Source organism: Antennarius striatus, chromosome 20, assembly GCF_040054535.1.
Source record: "Antennarius striatus isolate MH-2024 chromosome 20, ASM4005453v1, whole genome shotgun sequence".
Lineage (NCBI taxonomy): Eukaryota > Metazoa > Chordata > Actinopteri > Lophiiformes > Antennariidae > Antennarius > Antennarius striatus.
The window spans coordinates 16,143,298-16,167,795 of NC_090795.1; the positions used below are offsets into that span (position 1 = coordinate 16,143,298).

The 24,498-nt window shown below is 44.7% G+C and overlaps 1 protein-coding gene across 1 annotated transcript in view; it reads left to right on the top strand.

The window, feature by feature from the left end:
- Nucleotides 1–24,498, top strand: part of kcnh2b (potassium voltage-gated channel, subfamily H (eag-related), member 2b) — a 187,515-nt gene that overhangs the window by 157,596 nt on the left and 5,421 nt on the right. Inside the window, exons 7-21 of the mRNA XM_068343914.1 lie at nt 10,126–10,305; nt 11,325–11,428; nt 11,624–11,762; nt 12,562–12,716; nt 14,437–14,531; nt 14,689–14,829; nt 17,528–17,727; nt 21,194–21,446; nt 21,887–22,080; nt 22,218–22,320; nt 22,453–22,601; nt 22,682–22,814; nt 22,896–23,085; nt 23,392–23,497; nt 23,615–23,716. Coding sequence (XP_068200015.1) covers nt 10,126–10,305; nt 11,325–11,428; nt 11,624–11,762; nt 12,562–12,716; nt 14,437–14,531; nt 14,689–14,829; nt 17,528–17,727; nt 21,194–21,446; nt 21,887–22,080; nt 22,218–22,320; nt 22,453–22,601; nt 22,682–22,814; nt 22,896–23,085; nt 23,392–23,497; nt 23,615–23,716 — 2,244 coding nt within the window. The remainder of the gene's footprint in view (nt 1–10,125; nt 10,306–11,324; nt 11,429–11,623; nt 11,763–12,561; nt 12,717–14,436; nt 14,532–14,688; nt 14,830–17,527; nt 17,728–21,193; nt 21,447–21,886; nt 22,081–22,217; nt 22,321–22,452; nt 22,602–22,681; nt 22,815–22,895; nt 23,086–23,391; nt 23,498–23,614; nt 23,717–24,498) is intronic.

Genomic DNA, 24,498 nt, shown 5'->3' on the forward strand with positions numbered 1-24,498 from the left:
AGCCCAGTCTGGCAGTGGGCACGACCCACTCACCCCCCACCCCCCACTGACTATGGATCTGTCAGTACATGTCTGCATGCCTGTGATATTATTCAATTGATATATTGAGGATGATCATGACCATATGACTCAGCTGATGTCATTTACAGTCATGCCTGTGAGGAATGCTGAGTGGGCTGCCAGCCCCCCCACACACCCCCACACACCCACACATCACAGATTTTACACAATTAGGAAAATTATCTTCAAGCTGTTGAAGAAAGAATCATTTCCTGGATCTGTTGTGGTCTGAGTCCCATCCGACCCCCCCCCCCCCAAGGTTCCTGGACATCAGTTCAGTTCTTAAGGCACCAAACGGAGGTGAACGTTGTGTAACACACCTGTTGTGGCCCAGGTGACCCCTGACCTCTGGACACGCCTCAGAGTGAGGAACCCCTACAGCGATGGATCGTATCCACACTGTTGTTGGTCTGTGTGTGTGTGTGTGTGTGTGTGTGTGTGTGTGTGTGTGTGTGTGTGTGTGTGTGTGTGTGTGTGTGTGTGTGTGTGTGTGTTGTTGGGTTCTGTTACATAAGGTGCACACACAGGATTTTTCCAGCCTCTGTGTGGAGTGAACAATATGACATGATCTGAAACCCTTGTGACATTTACGCTGCATAGATGCATAGGAATGTCACACACACACACACACACACACACACACACACACACACACACACACACACACACACACACACACGCACACACAATCTCTACCACCCCTTCTGTCTGTATCTCTCTACTTCTTCCTCTCTGATGATCCTCATCACAGCCCCTCGTCCCCCCACAGAGGGGCTTTTGTCTTTCCCAAACACTCAGGATGGAGAGCTCCTGTGTTCTCTCTCCCCTTCTCTCTACCACTCTATTTTTGGAGTAGTAGTAGTAGTAATACCAGCAACAAGCAGCAGCTGAATGGCACTGAGCAACTACTACTGATGGAGAGAGACCGTGTTGCCGTCTTCCATCTCTTTCCTGCTCCTGGTCCTTCTTTTCTCTACATGCTGATTTTTCCACACTTGTGAGGAGTTAGCAGCCAGACAGCCAAAGCTCTGTGGAGGAGGCAGCCGGTCAGAGGGACTCATTCACATTTTGCAAGAAAAAAAACAAAAACAAAAAAGTGATGTCAGCAATGGTTCCATAAAAGAACCGTGGGCCGGCTGAGGACAGACCAGAGCCCTGCAGAGAGGAGGCAGGCTGAGGAAGATGCTGAAGAGGATGTTTAGCAGGCTGCTGCGCTGCTGTGACCCCCTCCCTCTGTAAGTCTGAGGTGGACACAGAGACTGCGAGGAAGAGGAATGAAGAAGAGCTTTGTCCGGGGAGCGGTAGAGCGCTCTCCCTCTGTCATGTGACATCGGACGCTATCTCCAGGCATGAATCTCACTCTGAGCCACGCTGCATCTTCAGAGCTGCCTCAGTACGGTGACCTCCTCCTCCTCATCACAACATCACATCGGGAAGACTCGGGGAAGGCTTGCATGGCCAGGGACACCCGGGGGGGCCCTCCTGACCCTAACCCTGCTGCGGTGAGCTGCCGCTGAGGACCATGGTCCTGCCGTTGCTGCTCAAGCTCCTCAACGTCTTCCTCCGCCAGTCGACCTTCGCCAAAGCAGCGACCTCCCGTCACCGCTGCCACCCCCCCTGCTGCCGGACCGCACTCATGCCGCGCCCGCCCGGCCTGCCACTAGCTCGCCACCGCGGGTGGGAGGCGAGAGAGCACCCGCAACGTCTACCTGCTGAAAGAGAGGTGAGGCACGGACAGACAGTGGGGTCTGGGGTGGGGGAGGATTCCAGCCTCACAATCATCTCTGGATGGATGGAGTTGTTCTTGAGTCTTCAATAGTCAGGAAGCTTCGACTCTTCTTTAGGAGCATCTGTACAAAACAATCCTCCGTGTTCTGTTGCCTTTGTTCGTTTCACACTTTATCTATTTGAGGTGTGAATTTATACGAGCTCACAAAGAAGGAGTGGAGGCAGCCCATCTGTCAAGTCCGCAGCAAAGTTGGATATTAAGCTGTCAGCTACAGATCAGCTGCATACTCCTTGAGGAAATGGAACGGTGTCATTGGAACCTTTGAGTGTTGGAGCCTGTTTGTGTTGATATCAGACTCTTCATATTGTTGGTGGTTTGTTATTGACCTGTGGTCTGTAGATGATTACAGAGTCACTGTCATGTCAAACGGTAGAAGTGAAGTCTTAGAGCTGCTGTAAGTAAATAGAATTGTTGAGTGAAACTTTACATTGTTGAAATTTTAGTTGTAGCTCTTATTAATAGCCGTGGAGTGAACCCGCAGCAGCGTGCGTGCTTCGCATAGATGCTGCTGCGGGTTCAATCGCTGGCATCTGCAGCCCCACGGGGGGCACAAGCCAGTGCCGACTGTAGGCCGGTCAACAAGCCTGGATAAATGAAGAGGGTTGTTGCAGGAAGGGCATACAGGGTAAAAAAAAACTTTGCCAAACAAATATGAGCGTTCACCTAAAATGGTAAAAGGATGAGGTGCTGTGGCGACCCCTGATGGGACAAGAAGTGAGGACGTTTGTCTGATGACCTTCAGACATGCAGCTCAGGGTGACGAGGTTTGATCCATCCCTACAGTCATAGGGGATTGTGGGTCAAGTGTGAGTTACTAGATGTGACACCTGCTGGGGGTCCTTGCTGACATCATCTCTGAAGCCATGCTTCCACTGAACAGTCATTATCGTCCAGCGTAACACCCATAGTCTTGGACACGGAGCTTGCTTTATCATAATGGGGTGATAAAAAATATCAATTCATCCATTTTCTTGTCCTGATGCGCTGGCCATGGGTCCGAATGTACCCCACCCGTCACCCAGAGCCGGCTGGGATAGCGAAACCGGTGACGCGAAAGGCAGAAAAAGTGGCTGCAGACAAGACAACTACGGTCGTCTGGCCTTCAAGTAAATAGATGGACAAAATAAAATGATTCTGTGGAGAGCATTCAGAGTGTTTGCTGAAGGCACCCAAGCTGAGCTGGACTTCCTGGTGGCGATCTAGTTCCAGCTCCTGACTGAAGGTAGACGTGACATGTCAGTGAAAGCAAACCGATTGCTAATGACGGGACGTGTTTAACACAAAACCCTACACATCGCATCCTGCAGCTGAAGGACTTTGCTCAGTGGTCGTCTGTTGGTATCTTCACAGAGACTGAATGCAGCAGTGATGCTGCAGAGCCCAGTGATCTCACTGGCAGCGGCTCAGGAGCATGTACTCATCCACACTGTATGAAGTCGTGATTGGAGACTGGCAGTCTTACACCGGGCTCTGGCTCAGCCTCTCTCACTCCTCTCACTCTCCCTTCCTCCTACACAGCTTTCAGGCAGATCCTGCTTGACACCTGAAAGCACCACTACTTTTAAACGTACCTACTGCCAGCGCTAAAAGTTATGCAAGAGTTTGGCAAAACCAGAAATACGACAGAACCTTGGATCCGAATTCACAGCAATTTAAATAGACGCTGTCTTTGACTGAACCTGCACTGCCAGGCGATATTAAACGGACTCTCTTTCCGTAATATCAGCCTTTGATACTGAGTCACCTTCAATGAACAGTGTGCCTTATAGTGCGGAAAATACTGTACTGTACTGTACACACAGTAGATGTTCACCAGCTGCATTTTCCAGTCAGTCAAGGTTATGATTCAAAACAAGCTTAACTTCTTGATATGGTGTCAAGGTCTTCTGTGAAAAAGTTCCATCACGGTTGGATTTGGTGGGACTACAGAAACACTCACTGAATTTGTGGTTGTGCAGCAGTGACGCAGAGGAGCTCCATGAAGACGGCAAACAGCCAAGTTTATTTCTGGCCTGTCATCAAGTTACTGTCTGAATTGCCGTAATAAGTGACAACGGATGATACCTGCTGTTTGTCGTGAGGAAGGAACCTTCATTCGCCACATTGGTTTTGTTAAATGGTAGGGTAAGTCAGTCTAGTCTCAGGATCGACAGAAGGGGCTCGACGCTGACTCGAGTTCAGATGTGATGTTTTCACGCCTCCGTGAGATGAAGCAGAGCGTAAAGTGAAGACACTGAGGGGACGGGTGAGGACGGGTGAGGACGGGTGAGGTAGTGGAACGCCGGTGTGCCCAGACTCCCACACATGCTGCACGGCACCACAGGCCTGAAGCGATTAGCTTCCCCACATGTGCTTTCTCTATGCTTTTGAATAGCACCGGTGCACGTGTGTGTGTGCACATCCGTCACGAGGAGCTTAGCCCTCGCCCGAGTTGAGGTGTCAATAATGGAGAGCAAAGCCTGAGAGAAAAAATGGCACTGATATCTGCTCGGAATGTTTTCCTGGCTCAGCTGGGCTCTGCTCACCCAGACTGGGATTTAGAAACCTTGTGGGAAGACTTAAAGCTCGCCCGGCCCTGTCAGGACGCTGGAGGGGATCAGGAGAAGGGCTGACGGAGGAGAAGGTGAGAGTGGATTATCATTCATTTGACTTTACCACCAGGAAGAATCCCATGTGAATGTGACGTTATTGAAGTGACCCATCTGTCCCGTCCAGCTGTGTGTTAGGGAGGTGTCGGGGGTGGCATCATTGATTAGAACACTGAATATTTTCTCCTTTCGATGTGGTTGTCCTTATCCGTGGCGCTTAAAGCTGCAGATACACCTGGTGACAAGTTCCCACAACGCATCTCAACATCCACGAGAGCTCCACACGAGTAGCTGCTAATCTAAGATTGGTCCAATCAACGTGTCCTCACCGACATGACTCACCCCGTCATTATCCTCACCCGTTCAAACTCACCCCATGAGCTCATGGTGGGAAATTCAGTTATACCATTACCTGATCTGAGAGGTGTCAAGGTCCATTTTCATGCCTCTAGATGGACTTGAGGACATGAAGTCAGGTGTTAGATGTGATGGAAAAGAACGTGTGACCTTTTCTAACACAGGTGTGAAAAATGTCTGAACAGAATTAATATTCTAATTTATATGAGTAAATATCTGAGAGAGAGAAAGACAGACTATATACTGGATTTTGGTGATGATATCTTGTTATAAATATAGATTTTAAAAATGTATATAACTATATGTGAGCCTAAATAAGTGGTGCTGCTGTAATGTAGCCTTTAAGAATGCAGCCTTGGTTTCATTTGTTCTTCATTGGTCTTCTGTCGTTCTCATCTTCTTCAGTGCATAAAGTCTTGTTCAACACTTTGCTGGTCAGAGAAGCCAAGATGTCTCTCATTCATGTACATTTACATTGATAAATTGTAGACCGTACACCCTAATTGCCAAGTCGAGCAACTCTTAAACAGAGAATCCATCCATCCGTCCGTGGAAATGAATGTACCAAATGTTTTTATCTGTGACATCATCACGTCCTCCTCCGTCTTCTTCCCTGCTCGTCTTCCTCTCATCTCTGTGGGCCGACGACAGAGGAAGATGTCACAGAGTCGCAACAGAACAAAATGTTTTTTTAATTTTAGAAATTTTAGACCTCAATCGAAGCAGCACACATGATAAAAATGATAGAAATTATAAACGTATTGATGTACTGCGTGTTGGCTGTTGTGTAGCATGTTTTTTTTCCACTAAAGCCCTTTTATTTATTATAATTGTAACTTTAAATAGACTATATGGCACAGACAGGTGTGCGGCGTTTAGGAAAACGTGTATGGTGTTGAGTTACTGTTGTGTTGTTGCCAAACTTTAACTCGGACCAGGTGGCTAAATATTGCAGAGCCACTGATTCCCCGGCTTTCAGCCCCAGTTGTGTGTTATCTGCAGACGAGAACAAAAACAAGAGAAGAATCAATTTGTTTGTTACATTTGGGGAATTTCATGCTGACTCAGCACCAGGAGCCCTGATCAGACTCCAAAAAGCAGAAGCACAGCTTTCAGTTTCATTGGATTGGATGATTTATGATATTCTTCCCCAGTATTTTGACTATGTGGTAATGAAAAGTACGTCTATATGAGGAGGGTTTGATTTTAACTTCGCTTGAGATTTGAAATTTTATCCTCCTCTGCAAATATACCAACATTTTCCCCTGCAATGGAGATCCTCTGTTACGCTGCCTTCTTTATTTTGATATTTTAAAATAATAAAGTCATAAGAGATGATCTACATCCTTTGAGCTTGAATTGTTTCAGCTATCAGCCACATCTGAAGATTGTTTTTCCTGCATCTCTGATGAAATCTGGTGGAACCCACCGCATCCCAGTTGTGGAAGAATAATGTACATACTGCTGACGTTAGCTTTCATTGCCGTATTAGAGTTTATAATCCCAGTACGTCTGTCCATCCTAACATGGCTCATTGCATGACAAATATCCTCTGGCTCCTCGACAAACATCACTCGTCTCCCACACATTTTCCGTGGAAAACGTCTGCATTAAAAGCGACGTTAACGCTGCTGTAAACGCAACGGAGCAGCAGAGTGAACGCATGAAATGTTTCCAGAGCTTCCTGCACAAACAGAACATGCAGTCTTCATCTGAGTGTGTTTGTGTGTGTGTGTGTCCCTCTGTGGCTTTACACACCAACATCTATTATTAATGTGCCCTGATTCCATAGTTTGAAATAATGCATGATGGCATCCTCAGATCCCGGTAAAGTCACATGAACAGCAGCTATAGCTCTGCTCTGACTAACATCCATGTTACACAACACGCGCTGTGCATCTGTGTTCCCGACAGAGAGAGTAGGGCTCTGGATATTTTGTCTTCTGATCATTTGTTTTTCTGCAAACCTCTATGCACATCTCTGCGTTTACAAAAACAAAACAAACTGATGAGGTTTCTCTTTTCAAAACTTGTTTGGTTAAACAGAGTTAATTCCCTGAGGTTCTTGTTGAACTGCAGGTTCAGGACTAGAAGCCAGACTGTCTTTATTTAATACTAATACAGGAAGGGTAGGGTTATGGACAAACTGCAATGAAAGATCAATGAAAGCAAACAAATATGATAAAGAAATAAAAAAATGGAGTGAGATTAGATGATGAGATATTAGAACTAAGACAGAGTGACAGAAAACGAGATCCAGAGAAGGAGGAAACTCCTGAAGCAACGATGATGCTGATGAATCCGAGAGAAGAAGGCTGTGGAAGGGGGAGGAAGACGAGGGGGGAGCACAGAGATGGAGGAAGATATCAGGACTTGGGAAATGTGTTCTTTTGTTATGTCTTGATGGGAACTGTCAGAACGGCACAGTAAAGGTCATCCAGGAAGGCTGTCATAGCGGCAGGCAGACGTCAAACTCACCCATAAATGTTCAAACGCTCAATACGAGCTTTATTCATCCCAATGTCTAAAGCATTTGAAGTAACAACAATAAGTGGACCTGAGGACAGCACCAGACCTGACAGGACCGTGAGAAAGTAATTATTAGTGATTCATGGTTTTAATTTTGTTTCCAAAAGCCGCTATAGATCCGCAGGGTGAGAGGGTGTATTAGAAAATACCTGACTGGATCAGACAGGTGAGAACAGAACGCAGCCTGGATGCTTTTCTTTTCTACAAGAATGATGTTCTGTGGTCCTGACAGACGGCTGTCCGTCCCCCAACACTGTCTATTCACGTCACCCCGGCTTTTCTTGGCATCGATTGATTGCATATGAAATATTGATTGATTATTTATCTATTTTGAGGTGTGACATTGTTGGCCAAGTCTTTCCAAGCAAAATTTCACAATTGTGAAGACTTGTGAGCCGTGCGTTCTTGTAGATTGTGTTGTTTCCTCAGTGGTTCTGCGATTACAGACAGGATAGAGTAGAAACATTTGCTCACCAGCCTGTTTGCACCATTTCCATTAAAATATCAAACCGTTTTTCTGGACCTGCTATGGCTGGTATTACATGAAGTAAAAAAAACTCCCATTATGCTGCTGGCACCATTCAGCCTGTTCAGCTGCTTTACTCCAAGTTGGAACAAAGAGTTTGAAATAATGGAATGAAGTACGTCCATAGTTTTTTCTTCTCTTGTTGTGGTTGTTTTCCTTTTGTCTCCAGTGTGTTACATTTTCTACATTCTTGGACTACAATTCTGTTGTTTACATTTATTCGTCTCAGCATTTCCTACCAAAGAAACTTTAGACAATGTGAGAAATGGAATCCTCCCAGATCCATCAGCACCTCGGGGAAGCAGCCAGGTGGTGTCTACATCCCTCATCCGTCAGCTGCTGTTCACCTCAGACAACACAGCTTTATTTTTCCATTTTCCTTGGAGACTCGCTCAAAGTTCCCAGCAGACAGGGCGTCAGGTTTGATAAACGTCTGTGGAGCGGTGAACTGAGGAGGATCACAGAATCGTCTGGATTCTGTCAGGTTTTGTTCTTCTAAGCTGAAATCAATTTGCCCAATTACACTGTAAAAAAAAAAAAATCAAGCAAAGTTTTCCGACAGTCGTACAGCGTGCATGAATGATGCTGAATTTTGGCTTCATTCTCAGAACACAAGAATTTCAAGCATGAATTGAATTAACTGGGGGATGGGTGAGGCATGACAGAAATGTGATTTCACAGTAGAAAGACTATTTCAGGATGTGAAGGCTTGTGACTGTGTGAGAGAACCCCTGACTCAGATGAACTGAAGGGTTGGCAAACAGCTTTAGCTGGAGAAGTTACCAACCTGGTGGGTTTTTTTTAATTAATACATTTAAATAATCCCCGAAGGGAAATTAGACGCTCACTCTAGCACACTGTTAGTGATCATACACATGCCTATGGTGTGTCCGGGCCCCGTGTGGCGGGCAGCTCTTTTGTGGAGTGCCCTTAATGAGCAATTTGTAAAGGGGAGGGCACATTGCTCAAGGGCGCCTCGGCAGTGCTCACTTCGGAGTGTGAGCTGACGCCTCCCGCCGATCTTGGATCATTGGACGTCCCGCTCTCCTGCTGAGCCGCTGCCGCCTCCATCTGCCCTGAGGGGAGATTCCATTCAGACACTGGACTTCTGTCAGGTTGTCTTTGTTCAATTCAGCTGATTTCTAGGAGAAAGTCTCATTTTTAATCGAGTCTGAATTTAAGGTGCAGAACACTCATCCATCGTTCTTGTCCTCCTCTCCCATCTCTACATCGTTTTATCACTCGATCCTTCTTTTAATGTCCTCCTTTACATTTATACATTATTCACACTTCAACTAAACTTCAGTTCAGTTTCCTAAAGTTAAGGGGGACATGTTGCTCCTGCCTGCTGGACCAGAGCCTCCTCTCTGCAGACACCAGGTTAAAACCGTTGGTTATGGGTGAAGACAGAAAAATGTCTTCACCTGCTCTGTCCACAAACGCAGTTCTGCCCTATTTACACTTCAATGTGTTCTGACATTTCCACTTTTAACAGTCCTTGTGGGAATGATTATGAGTTTCACACCAGATGGATAAGAATAACTCCCAGAGTCTCCAGGTGGGGCACACAGCTGAGGGGGGGTGGACTGAACCACGGGGGGAATGTGTGGATGTAGTCTTTAATCAATTGGAATCACTTTTATCCCCATATGGATATCATATTATTTCTAATATTCTAACAACTATAATATTGCATTAATAATAAGTGGCATATCCTATCCTGTATTGATAAAAACAATTTAATAATTAGGGAATTAAATTTAGGGTAAAATACCAAAAACTCATTGTGACTTATTGTGGTAAAAATTGATTTCTGAGTTCAAAATGGTTTTGTCAGAGTTAAAATGGGCTTGATCACTGCATTGTGGTAATCAAGCCACAATGCAGTAATCAAGGCAAATATAGACTGACTGCTATTCCAACGTGTTAAAGACTACATCATTGATAAACTAACGTCCGTCCAGATCATGTGTGATGCTGCTGACTACATTTCAGTGCCGTTTCCAGTGCCCACGTCACCTCAGGAGGATTCCTGCTGTCCAGAACGGCAGATTATTGTGTGATTCTATGAAGGGGGCTGGTCTTGTCCCAGCTTATTAACCATGTGGGGTGGGGTCAGTGCTTTTCACAGTCCAATTACCGCAGTTGAAACCCGTCTGGCTTTTCAACAATGGTTGATGGGGGTGTCATAGGGTGCAAAAGGGGGGTCGTTGACGTCTCCGTTCCTCCTCTGCCTCCCATGAGTCTGATTGCTCTTTGTCCTCACCTCTCCTCAGGTGCTGTCTCTGGGTGCAGATGTGTTGCCGGAGTACAAGCTCCAGGCTCCTCGCATCCACAAGTGGACGGTGTTGCACTACAGCCCCTTCAAGGCGGTGTGGGACTGGCTCATCCTGCTGCTGGTCATCTATACCGCCATCCTGACGCCCTACTCAGCCGCGTTCCTCCTCAATGACCAGGTGGGACCACCTCTGAATAGAAGGGTTAATGGGTCTGCTGTCAAGTCAAGTCAGTCCGATCTCTATCACCCAGTCACAAAACACAGAGGTTTGTGTCGGTCACACCCAGACCCTAGACCAAGACCCTGATGTAACACACGCTGACGCAATTCCTTTGATTGATGCTCTCAGTCAGTCTCTGGCAGGGAAGCAATTCTGGAGACGACATTTACTCCACGCTTGAATTGAAATGTGACAGATGGGGATCCCCTCATTTCAGTACAGCACTATTATACTAGTGTTATCTTATGGATCACACAGACCTTAATGATGTGTGAACTAAAACAATACAAAGGAAATCCAGTTTATTTGTTCCAGACATGGATAAATGGTCAACACTGGTGCTGTTCACATGTTGTTCAGATCAACACCCACTACATGGCATCAGTTCTTCTCCTCTTTGTGTCCCACTTGGGCATCGCAACAGCATGTTGTCCTTTTCCAATTTAGTCTATCTTCATCATCCTCCTCTTTAACACCAACTGCCCTCATGTCTTCCTCACTACATCATCCACCCTCTCTTTGGTCTTCCTCTTGCCCTCTTTCCTGATAGCTCCATCCTCATCACCCTTTCACCAACATCCTCACCATCTCTCCTCTGGATGTGTCCAAACCATCTTTCTAACTTTGTCTCCAGAACATCTCACTTTGACTTTTCCTCTGATTCTATCCAATGTGGTCACTCCTAGAGAACCTCAACACCTTCATTTCCTCCACCACCAGCTCCACTTCCTGTCTTTTATTCAGCACCAGTGAGCGCCAGTGAACTTCTAGTAAACCTTATGACCCCAGTTAGCCTTACTACCCTCATCAACACACACACACTCATTTTATGTCACGTTCCCATGCTGTCTCTATGCGTGTTCTAACATCCTGACCTTGATTCTCATTCATTTGAAGGAGGTCATCATATGAACAGTTATCATTTTGGAGCGCTGGAATTGAATGTCTGGTTTTACTCGTCTCCTCTGTCCTCCCAGGAAGACCCAGCCATGCAGAGCTGCATCTACTCCTGCTCTCCTCTCAATGTGGTAGACCTCATCGTGGACATCATGTTCATCATCGACATCCTCATCAACTTCAGGTCTGACTCCGGTGTTTGCCCCACAAACAGTAGTGTTGTTAGTTCTAGCAGAAACAGGTGAAAGTCCACCTACTCTTCCTCTTTTTGAACTGACAGCAGGAAAAACAGCAGCAGCAGTGTTTTAATGTGAACCTGTGCCTCTATGTTCAATGTGAACCTGTGCCTCTATGTTTAACGTGAACCTGTGCCTCTCAGGACGACCTACGTGAACCCTAATGATGAGGTAGTCAGCCACCCGGTGAGGATCGCCGTCCACTACTTCAAAGGCTGGTTCCTGATCGACATGGTGGCCGCTATCCCCTTTGACCTGCTCATCTACCGCAATGGAGAAGAGGTGCAGAACGGCTGGGTGGGATGGGGGGGTGGCATCCAAAAGAAAAAGTGTGAGGGAGCAGGAGATGTGGGATTGAAGGATTAAAGACTGAGATAATCCAGGTTCCCCTGAGTTGAGTGTCTCTGAGCTGCTCGTCGTCTCCTCGTCTAATTGTCTCCGTGGGGAACCTCCAAGTAGAAACTGTCAAACGTGAACAAACCGCTTCACTAGGTGTGCCGGTCATCAATGTTTGTTTGTCTGTTTGTTTGTTTGTCTGTTTGTTTGTTTGCTAGCAGACAACAGCAACAACGTCATTCCCTCAGATTTCAGATTAACTGTTCAGATCAGTAGTGAGTGTTCCAGAGGTTTCGAAGCTTTGGGAACAATGTGTGGGTCCAGGGAAAATGTTTGTTTGTTTGTTTGTTTGTTTGTGTGTTTGTTTGTTTGTTTGTTGTTTGGTGTGTTTGTTTCAACTTTGGCACCGATTTGGACAAAGAGAAGGAACCCAGACTGATTTTCCAATGTTCCTACATAACTTCCACAAAGGGCATGAGTTACACAGACGTGTGTGTGTGTGTGTGTGTGTGTGTGTGTGTGTGTGTGTGTGTGTGTGTGTGTGTGTGTGTGTGTGTGTGTGTGTGTGTGTGTGTGTGTGTGTGTGTGTGTGTGTGTGTGTGCCTCACGGTAGTCATGCGGGGGCGTGGCCACGGCTGCACCTCCGGTGTCTGTGAACGTGTGACAGGATGACACCAGGTGTGAGGTCACAACTTCTCTTCACGGTTCCTCACCTCTGGTTTTCTCCTCCCCCTCCCCCCATCAGACCACCACCCTGATTGGTCTGCTGAAAACGGCTCGTCTGCTCCGATTGGTTCGTGTAGCCAGGAAGCTGGACCGTTACTCGGAGTACGGCGCCGCAGTGCTCTTCCTCCTCATGTGCACCTTCGCCCTCATCGCCCACTGGCTGGCCTGCATCTGGTACAGTAGACCGGCAGAGGAATCAGATTAGATTGATGGAGTGGGATTATCGGGATTATCAGGCTCTGTCTACAATCAGTGCGGGGCTTGTATGAGCACCGGTGACGCAAATTGAAATTATCAGCAGAACAATCCTTCAAATATGAATAAATTCCTTGTTCTACAGAGGGGCCCTGTGTGAGTTCAAACCGTTTGAATGTCGTGTCGTAGACCAAACACTGGAACTCTGTGTTTACCAAGGAAAAAGGAGCTTCTTGATAATCCTGACCGGGGAACCAATTAAACTTTTATTACCAGCATGGGAAAATATGGAAGCAGATATAAGATTAAAAAAAAAAGCACATGCAAATTAGAAAGATAAAAGATAACTGTTCAACCAAGGAAAAATAGCTATAATAAAAAAAATTTAAAAATCAATAAATACTAACTATAAAATGTGCAAAAGCAATATAAGACTGTTAACTCAAGATAGCATTATATCCCTTTCCTCAAAATAAAGTTTGCATTTGATCATCAAACAGCTAAAACTTTATTTAAAAGCTGTCGGCAGCAGCAGGTTTGTGTGAATTAAAGGAATAGAGGTAGATTGGAGCGAGAGAAGCAGGTGACGTGTGGCTGGAAATGCTCTCATGTCATCATTGAAGGGAAATTAGACCTCCAGATTGTGTGTGTGTGTGTGTGTGTGTGTGTGTGTGTGTGTGTGTGTGTGTGTGTGTGTGTGTGTGTGTGTGTGTGTGTGTGTGTGTGTGTGTGTGTGTGTGTGTGTGTGTGTGTGTGTGTGTGTGTGTGCGTTCCTGAATTAGCTCACAGGAAATTAGCTGCCATCTGTTAAAAGTTTACGTTAGCATTCAACACCTTTCCTGCTAACATCACAGGTGGATAATCTTACATGTGGGTTGTTAATTTAGAATATGGCCAGCTGTCCAATCACGTTCTTGTCCCTGCAGCCTGGAGGGCAGCAGCATGACTTCTTGCTAGTGTTTGCTATTCAGAGGAAAAGGATCACCATTGTGAATGTAATCTGTCACAGAGTTCAAGTTTATTTTCTAATCTAGCCTTGCAAATAATGATGATGAAGAAATAAAGCTCAGTAATCCATGTCCATAAATAATATATTTATAATTATTAACATGGATTAATAATAATACATATATTTATTATTAATAATCATTTCATAATAATAAATATATGTATTTATTATTATTAATAAATGGATTGATGTAAATATATTGATTTATGAACATAATTATTATTATTTATTATTAATATTATTATATAGTAATAATAATAATAAAATAATAATAATAACAATAATATTAATAACTAATATTATTATATAGTAATAATAATAATAAAATAATAATAATAATAATAATAATAATAATGATGATAATATTAATAATAAATATATTTATTAGTAGTAGTACATTTAATAATAACAAATATATATTGAACCGCGGTGCACTGACGTCATGCCCGGAGTGTCCCCCGCCTCACGCCCTGTGCCAGCTGATATAGGCTCCAGCTCCCCGTGACCCACTACGGAGGATGAAGCGGCAGAAAATGAATGAATGGAATATATTTAGTCATTATTATAAACTATTATTAATAATAGATATATTTATTATTATTAATCCATATTAATTAAAATTTAATTTATTGTACCTGCTTTTTACCGGTAAAATTTTACAGTAAAATAATACTCTACTGTTTTTTTTAGGTATGCGATTGGTAACGTAGAGAGAAATGGATCCATTGGCTGGCTCCACACACTGGGGGACCAACTGGGGAAAAACTACAATGAATCCATCCAAGGTATTCTGAGACAGCAGTAATTTAGGACTGTTGTAAATACTGAAGCAGTAATGTCTGTACTCAGTTTTCAGTCCATAAAGGAAAACATCAGCTGTGTGCTTAGTGATAGGTTGTCCTTCATTCTGCTAATGAAGGCCTCTTTGTGTTCAATCTCCAGGTTCAGGACCCTCCATCAAAGACAAATACGTCACAGCTCTTTACTTCACCTTCAGCAGTTTGACCAGTGTAGGATTTGGAAACGTGTCTCCAAACACCAACTCTGAGAAGATCTTCTCCATCTGCGTCATGCTCATCGGGTGTAAGTAGTGGAAGAAACTGATTAACAAGCAGGTTACAAAGTGTTAAAGATAATCACACAACCAGCCGACCGTGGCTGTGGGAACTGAAGTCATATTTGTGTAAATCTAGCAGGACTACAAAGAAGGCCTTGACTGATTTTCCTCGGTCTTGTTGGAGCGGCTGGAGACAGTTGTGAACCCTGGGGGTTATGATTAGAGTTCAACTTAAAATAAAATCAGTTTTCCCCCGGTGGGCAGATGAAGCAGAGAGAGAGAGAGAGAGAGAGAGAGAGAGAGAGAGAGAGCAGGTTACTAACAATCTCGTTACTCACGGTTAATGCGTTCCAGGAACCACCGCAAAAACAAACTATTTATTTTATTATTTACGGTAATTTAAAGGTTTGTGAACCCTCCCCAAACTGATATTAAACCACCTTCTATCTGTAACACCTTTTCCCACACTTTTACAGGCTGTTTAGAGCAGCGGTCCCCAACCTTTTTTGCGCCACGGACCGGTTTCATCTAAAACAATATTTCCACGGACCGGTCTTCATTTGTTGGATAATCGTTAATGACGCCAGGACAGCTGTGGTCTAATAAAAAATCATCCGCAGTGATTTTATGTAAAATGTAGACATCAACAGAAAATAAACAACCTTTTTTTCATAAATTGATAATAAACATCTCTGTAAATGAAATAATTGTAAGAAATAATTATATAAAAACTCGATTCAAGTGACTCCACGGACGAGGTTTAAAAAAATCAGTTCATTCAACGTAGGACAAATACTGAACATTTCCAATAAAGGGGTGGACAAGTCAATCAAATAATAATTACAATAATGAGAATTAGTGGTTGGGGACCGCTGATCTAGGGGTAACGGGAGACAATGACACCTGAAGTGTGTTCCGGACGTCCGGTCTACTCCAGTTTTCTTTACGGTCACTGCAGAAAATCCCACTTCACAGAGACAGGAGGTTGGAAATGGAAGCAGGGATTAAGACACTTTTTGGGCGATCTCAGGATAATCTGCCTTGACTTTAATCCAGAACACTGGGGCAGTTGTGGGCGCTTAATTTACCTGTCACGTGACCGACACCTGTCAAGCGGGACAGACTTTTCAAAATAAAACATCTTCCAGACTCCAAAATAAATAAAAGGAAAGTCATGTAAATTATTTTTTCTTTCTGTGCAGCCTGGTACCAAATGACCCACGGACCGGTACCGGTCCACGGGTCCACTGACTGGGGACCACTGGGTTAAATCACTTTTGTGTCTCATGGAAGTCCAGATGCCGTCAGCCAATAGAATGCGACTACCTACTAAAAATCAGTGATGTAGTGAAGCCGCGTGTGTTGATGCGTGAGGGATTACTGTATAAAAAAAACACCTTGAGTACTAATCAGTTCAGTAAAATAACTTAAATAAGACACAGAGGATCCTAAAATAGAACACAGTTGTTGTTGAAATATAAATAGCAGTAAAGACGGAGCCCAGTGGGTCGGTTCATGTTGTTGTTCTACGTTACTACACACTGAAGGAACCACACACGGAACGCTCTCGGCGGCTGATGCAGAGCTGATGAGAGCTGACAGAGGCTGAGAGGTCAGCAGATATGACATCACTACAGGAAGCAAACCGCAGCCCGTCGTCTGCAGACCGACCCTTCAGAGGAGACGAACTATTTTCAGTTCCATCCCCAAAGATAATTATGTTTTTTCATGCCTGAAGGGAAACGATGATCACATGCCCACGTGAACACTGATGTAGATTTAATGCAGTAAGAATTCTTCCTTTATGTTCTCATTTCTCAAAAAAAAAAAATGAAGGAAATTGTATCTGAAGTGAGTTTCCAGCAGTCAGATGAGTCGAGCAGGTCAAGACGATTACAAATGTACGACTGCAACATCGGCTGTTACACTGACAGAGGGTTCACCATCAAACGTGGCTTTGCAAATGCACTGGCGCCGTGTCCGGAGTGTCCCCCACCTCTTACCTGAACTAATGACTATTACTGAGGTCCATATCTTCCTGTATTAGTCCAGTCCATAAAACTCTCCTGTACGATGGTGTGAACTCCATCAGCCAATAAAGATGCTTGATTATTTAATTTTCTTTATTATTACTTTGATGAAACAATAAAAGTATGAATGAAACTAATGAATGAGACATTATGCTTTCCTCAAAGGGCCATAATATTGTTAAATTAACTAAATGTAACTCAGTGTAACGTAACATCAATGGAACTACTCCTTAATGTTAAATAACTGAATGTATTACTTATTTAAGTTACAAATATTACAGTTACACGGAAAAAAACACTTTTTTTTTTGTTTCTCTGTTATAACATGAATCCTTTTAATTTATCGGGTTATTAAACCCAAAGAACTCCATCAATCAAGGATCAAACTATCAATGAATAAAGGAAAATAACATCAAACATAAGTTAGGACATGAACTTTGTTCACAACGTTTAGTCAGAGTTAAAGTGTGATTAATTACTGCATTGTGGGAAATGTGGTTTTGGTAAAAGCACACTTTAGACCGATTTATTTGAGACACTGATCTTTTGTGCTCTTACAGGCCACATAAAATGAAGTGGTGGGCCACATTTGGCCCCCCGGGGCCTTGAGTTTGACACATGTGGTCTAAATGTGGATTCCTCCCTTCCTGCCTTCGTTTCCTCCTCATCCTCCTCATCCCCTCCTTTCCTCCAGCTTTGATGTACGCCAGCATCTTTGGGAACGTGTCCGCCATCATCCAGCGGCTGTACTCAGGGACCGCCCGCTACCACACCCAGATGCTGAGGGTCCGGGAGTTCATCCGCTTCCACCAGATCCCGAACCCCCTCCGGCAGCGGCTGGAGGAGTACTTCCAGCACGCCTGGTCCTACACCAACGGCATCGACATGAACGCTGTGAGTACCGCTCCAGATTACCCAACATCCTTTGTGTTGGCACCCACTCTGTACGTGTTAATGGAGGAGTGTTGCACATGAATACACACATAAAACACACACGAGGGTAGAGAAGTATTTTGAGCCTGCATTGTACGTTAATAGGATGAGTGGAAGACTTTCTCTCAGCATGCATGGTCCAACACCGTCAAAGAAAATAGGACTGATGTGAGTATCAGAAATAACAAACACACACACACACACACACACACACACACACACACACACACACACACACACACACACACACACACACTTCAGTCCTGCTAATTACTCAGTGATGAGTCAGTGGATGTCATCTCTGCTCTGTTTACAACACGCCACATGGCATCCCATCATGCATGTAAACAGTATATGGCTCCATGTGAGCGCATTCAGCTGATGTTATTTCTCTGATGCACATTTCTCACATTTTAATGTTTCATAACATCGATGCTAAAAATATCTGTGCTCATATCCTCGGTACATTATTATGCAAAGCAGCTCGTTTTTTCTGAAGTTTTATGGGGAACTATTTGGAGGAAAGTCTCAGAACAAACATGTTCCATCAGTGAATTCTTGTTTCATTTTGCAGCAATAAATGAGCCGCTCAAGACGAGAGGAAAACAAATTTGACAAGCATCCATTGGATCGTCTCCCACCCCCCCACCACCCCCACCCCCGGCACCGGTTCCACCTGTTTAAAAAGTCGTTTCTCTCAGCTCAGTCAGAAGACTGCTTTAGAGACTGATTACTGTGCTGAATGATGTAATCAGCTGGAGAGATGGACGACACGGGTCTGGTGGCGATGTGGGTGCTGTGGGAGTACGGTGCTCAGGACGGGGGTGAGGAGGAACAAAGGTCATTGAACACAACATCTGGTTGGAGTTTAGCTCCTTCTGGTGGTGTATGTTCAGCTTTTATTATGACTGTTCTATGGGTCAGGGTTAGTTTATTACTGGTCTTCTATGGGTCAGGGTTAGTTTATTACTGGTCTTCTGTGGGTCAGGGTTAGTTTATTACTGGTCTTCTATGGGTCAGGGTTGTTGGATGGTCTCTGCTCTGGTTTGGGGTGGTGCAACTTTCTCGATGATGCTCTGAAGGGTATCTGTTAAATCACCCGTTCCTCTTTGTGTTATTTACAAGAGCATTAGATGTGAAGCAGAGTCCTTTCAAAGCTTCTTTATTCCGTGGGTTCTTGTTATTGAGGTAAACTCTGTGTGTGTGTGTGTGTGTGTGTGTGTGTGTGTGTGTGTGTGTGTGTGTGTGTGTGTGTGTGTGTGTGTGTGTGTGTGTGTGTGTGTGTGTGTGTGTGTGTGTGTGTGTGTGTGTGTGTGTGTGTGTGTGTGTGTGTGTGTGTGTGTGTGTGTGTGTGTGTGTGTTGTTGGTCCAAGTCCAAGTGTGTGGAAACTTACTGAGACAGAGTGACAGAAAAGTTTATTGTATGATTAAAACTAAATGTCAAGACTCGAACTGGACCGGTGGTCAGAACCCAAAAGGGCGACAGTGAAACAGGCGGGTCAGGCAGGGTTCTGGTACCAGGGAATCAGTCCAAACAGCAGACGAATCAGGGAAACAGGCAGAGTCCAATAATCCTTATTGTCCCTCTTCACATTAGCAATCAAAGTATGTTCTACATTCTAATAAAATTAGTGTTTCTTCTCCTTGAGATGTTTGTGGTTACATGGAACCAACACCCTCATTAAAGACATTCTCACTCTTTGTTTAATTTGCTTGAATTTATTCAAATGACCCACAGATCATGGCAGATAACATGAAACTGACCAATCAGGGACACGCCTATCAGTCTGCATTACTTCATATCTACAGGAAGTGAACCAGGGATAGAATGGAACAATCCACATTCTCCTTGTTCTGTAACAAATGAACCAGATGTATAACAACCCTCAGTGTCCAGCCACCATGACTCCGATGTGTTTGAGTCGTCTGAGTATCCTCCAGCTGTCGGTGAGCCCTCAGAGCACCAGCAGCAGCTTCTACAGGAGTTCTAGCCAGAGGTGTTGGATTTGAGGCAGCATGGAATCTGTCTTTTCTTCTTCTTTGGTGATTAGAGAGCCTCAGAGGGAGACTGCCAGTGGCAAAGTGTATTTCCCTCTTCTCTGAAATGTTTTTGGGGAAAATAAATACCGAAACACTGTCTCTATGACAACGGTTATAAAGGAGACGGTTCAGAAGTTCACACAAACAGTGGCTCAGCGGTACAGCGGGTCGTCCAATGTTTCAAGATCGGCGGTTCGATTCCTGCTCTCGCCCCGAAAACACCCGGAGGTGAGCTGACAGTGGGAGGTGTCAGCTCACCTCCGGAGCACTGCCGAGGCGCCTTTGAGCAAGGCGCCGTCCCCCTTACAAGTTGCTCATTTGGGTGCACCATAAAGGAACTGCCCGCCACTCTACCTCCTCTGCATGTGTACAGGCCCCTTGTGTGTGTGTTTGTGTGTTCAGGGCCTGTGCACACATCTTTATGCATGATTCAAAACTAATTAGAGTGTGCCACTAATTTCCCTGCAGGGATTAAAATCCGTATGTAAAATTAAAAAACACCTGCACACACACATTCACATCTACGGACAATTTGGAAAGTTCAATGCACCTGAAATTATTATTATTAAACTCAAACTTACTCAAACCAAATCCAAGACCTTGAGACATGTAAAAAGTGTGTGATTTTTGGAAGTGAGATATAAAAAGAGGCGGCACTGTGGCGCAGGGGTTGAATCTCGCTCTGTGTGGAGTTTGTATGTTTGTATGTCTGCGTGGTTCTCTCTGGGTTCTCCAGCTTCCTCTCTCTTTGGAAGACGTGCCAAATTTGCCAAACTAAGTTGTCCATCGGTGTGGGTGTGAGCATGATTGACTGCTTGACTTTCATGTGGCTCCACAATTAGATGGTGTCTTATCTGGGGTGTACCCTGCCTTCTCCGGTAGCCAGCTGGGATAGACTCCAGCAGACCCTGCCTGCGAGGTGGATAAGAGGCTGTTGATGGGATGGTTGCAATCATAACTTGATTGTTTGATGATTGCAGTTGTCTTGTCTTCAAGAAAATGATTGGATGGATGGATGGATGGATGGATGGATGGATGGATGGATGGATGGATGGATGCGTGGTGTAATCACACTTTAAAGCTAAGGGTCTCATGTTAAAGTCTCCACATTCTGTCATTCTCCTATGATCAGTCTCATTTATTTGATGGCTTTATTGTGTCTGTCCTCCGCTGATACTGACGCGACCTCTCTCTATCTATTCATTCCACTCTCTCTATCCCACCTCTCCACCTTCCTCCAACTCTTCTCCCACACTTTTTTCTGTCACTCATTCCCAACTTCCATCCTCTTTCCCGCCACTCCTCTTACTTCTCTTTGTGGCTTTCCCTCATTGCTCTCCTCTCCTCCCTCTTCCTGCTTCCTCGCTCCTTCACTTCTTCCCTCCAGGTACTTAAAGGTTTCCCAGAGTGTCTTCAGGCAGACATCTGCCTCCATCTGAATCGGACGCTGCTTCAGAACTGTAAGGCTTTTAAGGGCTCCACCAAGGGCTGCCTCAGGGCGCTGGCCATGAAGTTCAAGACCACCCACGCACCTCCTGGTGACACCTTGGTCCACGCCGGGGACGTCCTTACTGCCATCTACTTCATATCCAGGGGCTCCATAGAGATACTCAGAGGAGATGTGGTCGTAGCCATCTTGGGTAAAAAAACATACATTTATAAGAGTTACATTTTCCTTCCATATTGTCATAACTACATTTACCACTTGCTGTTTCCTTTGTTGAGACTTGTTTAGTTTTTTAATTTGAAACAAAGATGTTTCTCGTAGCAGTCATGATCAAACACGTGTTATGTAATTCTGCCCTCTACTGTTGCTGTAGTGTCACTTCTTCCAGATACGTGTAGATGAAACCAGATCCTCCCTGAACCTTCTAACGGGGTTCAGAACGAACGATGACATAGAATAATATTTTAAAATGTCAAAGAAAAAATGTTGTGCATCAGAGAGCGACCAACTAACATTTAGACAAGTTGTAAAAACACAACAATGCTCATTCATCTTTCCACGTATTTGTAACTCTCCACTCTTGAGGTAAAGCATTACATCCGTAATGTTTTGCTTTCACTGGACCTCCTGCAGGAAAGAACGACATCTTTGGAGAACCTATCAACCTTTATGCCCGACCGGGTAAATCCAATGCTGATGTTAGGGCTCTGACCTACTGCGACCTCCATAAAATCTTCAGGGAAGACGTTCTGGAGGTGTTGGATATGTATCCTGAGTTTGCTGACAACTTCTGGAACAACCTGGAAATCACTTTCAACCTTCGAGATGTGAGGTTCCAACAAAAATACTAGGATGTTAACATTCTCTCCATCTACCCAAGTGCTAAATGTGTCCTCTCTGAGTTGTAGGAAAGTTTAGGACGTTCTTTGTGTTTCCAGTCTCTTAATGCTGCTCCTCATTTCAGACCAACATGATCCCAGGTTCTCCAAGCAGTGACGACTCTAAATGTGGAGGATTCAACAAATTACGCAGACGCAAGTTATCATTCCGAAGACGTACAGAAAAAGGTGACCCACCCTCTGGATCTTTCTTTACAGTTGTTTTACTATCGCATAAAAATGAATTCTTACCCCCCTTTGAAAAGCCTGTTCTGATCCAGCTGGACCGAACAAACTCTCTGGCAACTTTTTCTTGTCCAGATGATGCAGATGCTGGAGAAATCAAGAAGTCCCATAAGTCTGTGAGGCGGAGACAGAGGCAAGCGGCTAGTAACCAAAAACAGGAAGCACAGAAGTGTCAGTGGGACGTCCGTCGAAACTCTGTGTCTTCACACTCCAGTTGTGATGAGGTAGAACCGGTTGCTGCTGCCGCCCCCCATCCCTTAGCACCCTAAACCTTTGCTGATGTTTCGATGTGTGCCCCCTACAGGGGGAGTCGGTCGTGACGAGGCTCGCCCCTCCACAGGAGATGTTGGAGAATCCACAAGTTCAGTCCCCCATGAATGAAAACACTGAAGGTGATGGAGACCCCAAGACCGGGAATACCTGCAACGCCCTGTCAGGTAGAGCCCCCCCTAGAGGACCCCTGAGGTACAGCAGCGCCCGTCCAGCGCCTCATGCTAACGGTCCGCCTCCCCCCACAGGGGCCTTCTCGGGTGTGTCCAACATCTTTAGTTTCTGGGGGGAAAGTCGGGGGGGTGGTCAGTACCAGGAGGTTCCCAGCTGTAGCCTGGCCCCGCCCCCACCCCTCAACACACCGCTGCACAGTCTGAGTCGCCAGCAACGCAGCCAGCTGGACACGCGCCTGGACCTGCTGCAGAAACAGCTCAACAGGTGTGTGTGTGTGTGTGTGTGTGTGTGTGTGTGTGTGTGTGTGTGTGTGTGTGTGTGTGTGTGTGTGTGCGTGCGTGCGTGCGTGTGTGTGTGTGTGTGTGTGTCCATAATAATTAAAAGCGTGCTCTGGGGGTCATTAGTGACTGAGCTACTGTCCCTGTGCTCACACACTCTGTTCATCACACCAGAGCAGGTTCACCCTGTGTCCTCTGGTACTGATGTTAATGATGGGAGACAATCACACCTATAAATGTGGGTGAACGCAGCAGAGTGTTGAACTAAAGACACGCGTGTTCGTCTGTTCAGGCTGGAGAGTCGCATGTCAGCCGACATTGGAGCCATCATGCAGCTACTGCAGAGACAGATGGCTCTGGTCCCCCCGGCCTACAGCGCCATCTCATCACCGCCTCAGGTAACACACACACACACACACACACACACGAAGGTGGGATGAACGGCAGCACTGTACTGACTGACTCGTCAGTAAATAGACTCATCCTGTAAATAAATGAGATGTTGTTTTCTGTAGGCCTCACCTTACCCCGGTCCCGGCCCAGGACCAGGTCCAGGAGAGACCCTGGTCCAACCTGTCACACCTCTGGAGACGGACACCCTGACGTCTGTGTCACAGGTGAATATGGTCTGGATAGGTGTTCACACATTCTTGTTCATTCAATTAAATAGTTCTATAATCATAGTCAGAAAACATCTGAAACACACAATATTTTAATTGATGCTAAAAAAATGCTAAAAAAATTATGTCACATATTCTACTCTTTATTTTATTTATAAATAATCTCGGTGAAGTGTTAACCCTAAATACTGCTTATTTATTCATTGTGTTGTACAAAAACATTCATCAGTTATGATTAAAGACATTTGTACATAGTTTTATGTTTTATTTTAGTTTTATCCTGTTAGTTCATTTTAACTTTAAATTAAACCTTTGGCTTCATGAAAGTCAAGCATCTAAGATGATAAAAAATTTTCAGAAAGGATGCAGCAGCATTTGTTTTGGTGTCTTTATGCAGAACACATCTGTGGTGTGTCATGCAGGCCTGCAAGGTGACTCCCAATAATAATTTATGAATGCACTCATAATCACACGTAACACATTAATCACCTCATGCGAGCATTTTATAATGAATTAGCTTATCTTGATTACTCAGGGTGATGATGATACTCAGAAGCAGTAATGAAACATGAATGTGTTATCACACATTTATCAGTGTGTATTTAATATCTAATGTTCTATGTTCCAGAAAGGATTGTGTATTTATGACTGCAGTTTTTATGAAAACACTGAAATACACTCAAAACGTCTCCACAACACTTGCAAGACGTGACACGTCACACACAGTCCAACCTTCATAAAAGTTACTGTCAGTTTTTTATGAATAACATTCAGAGCAA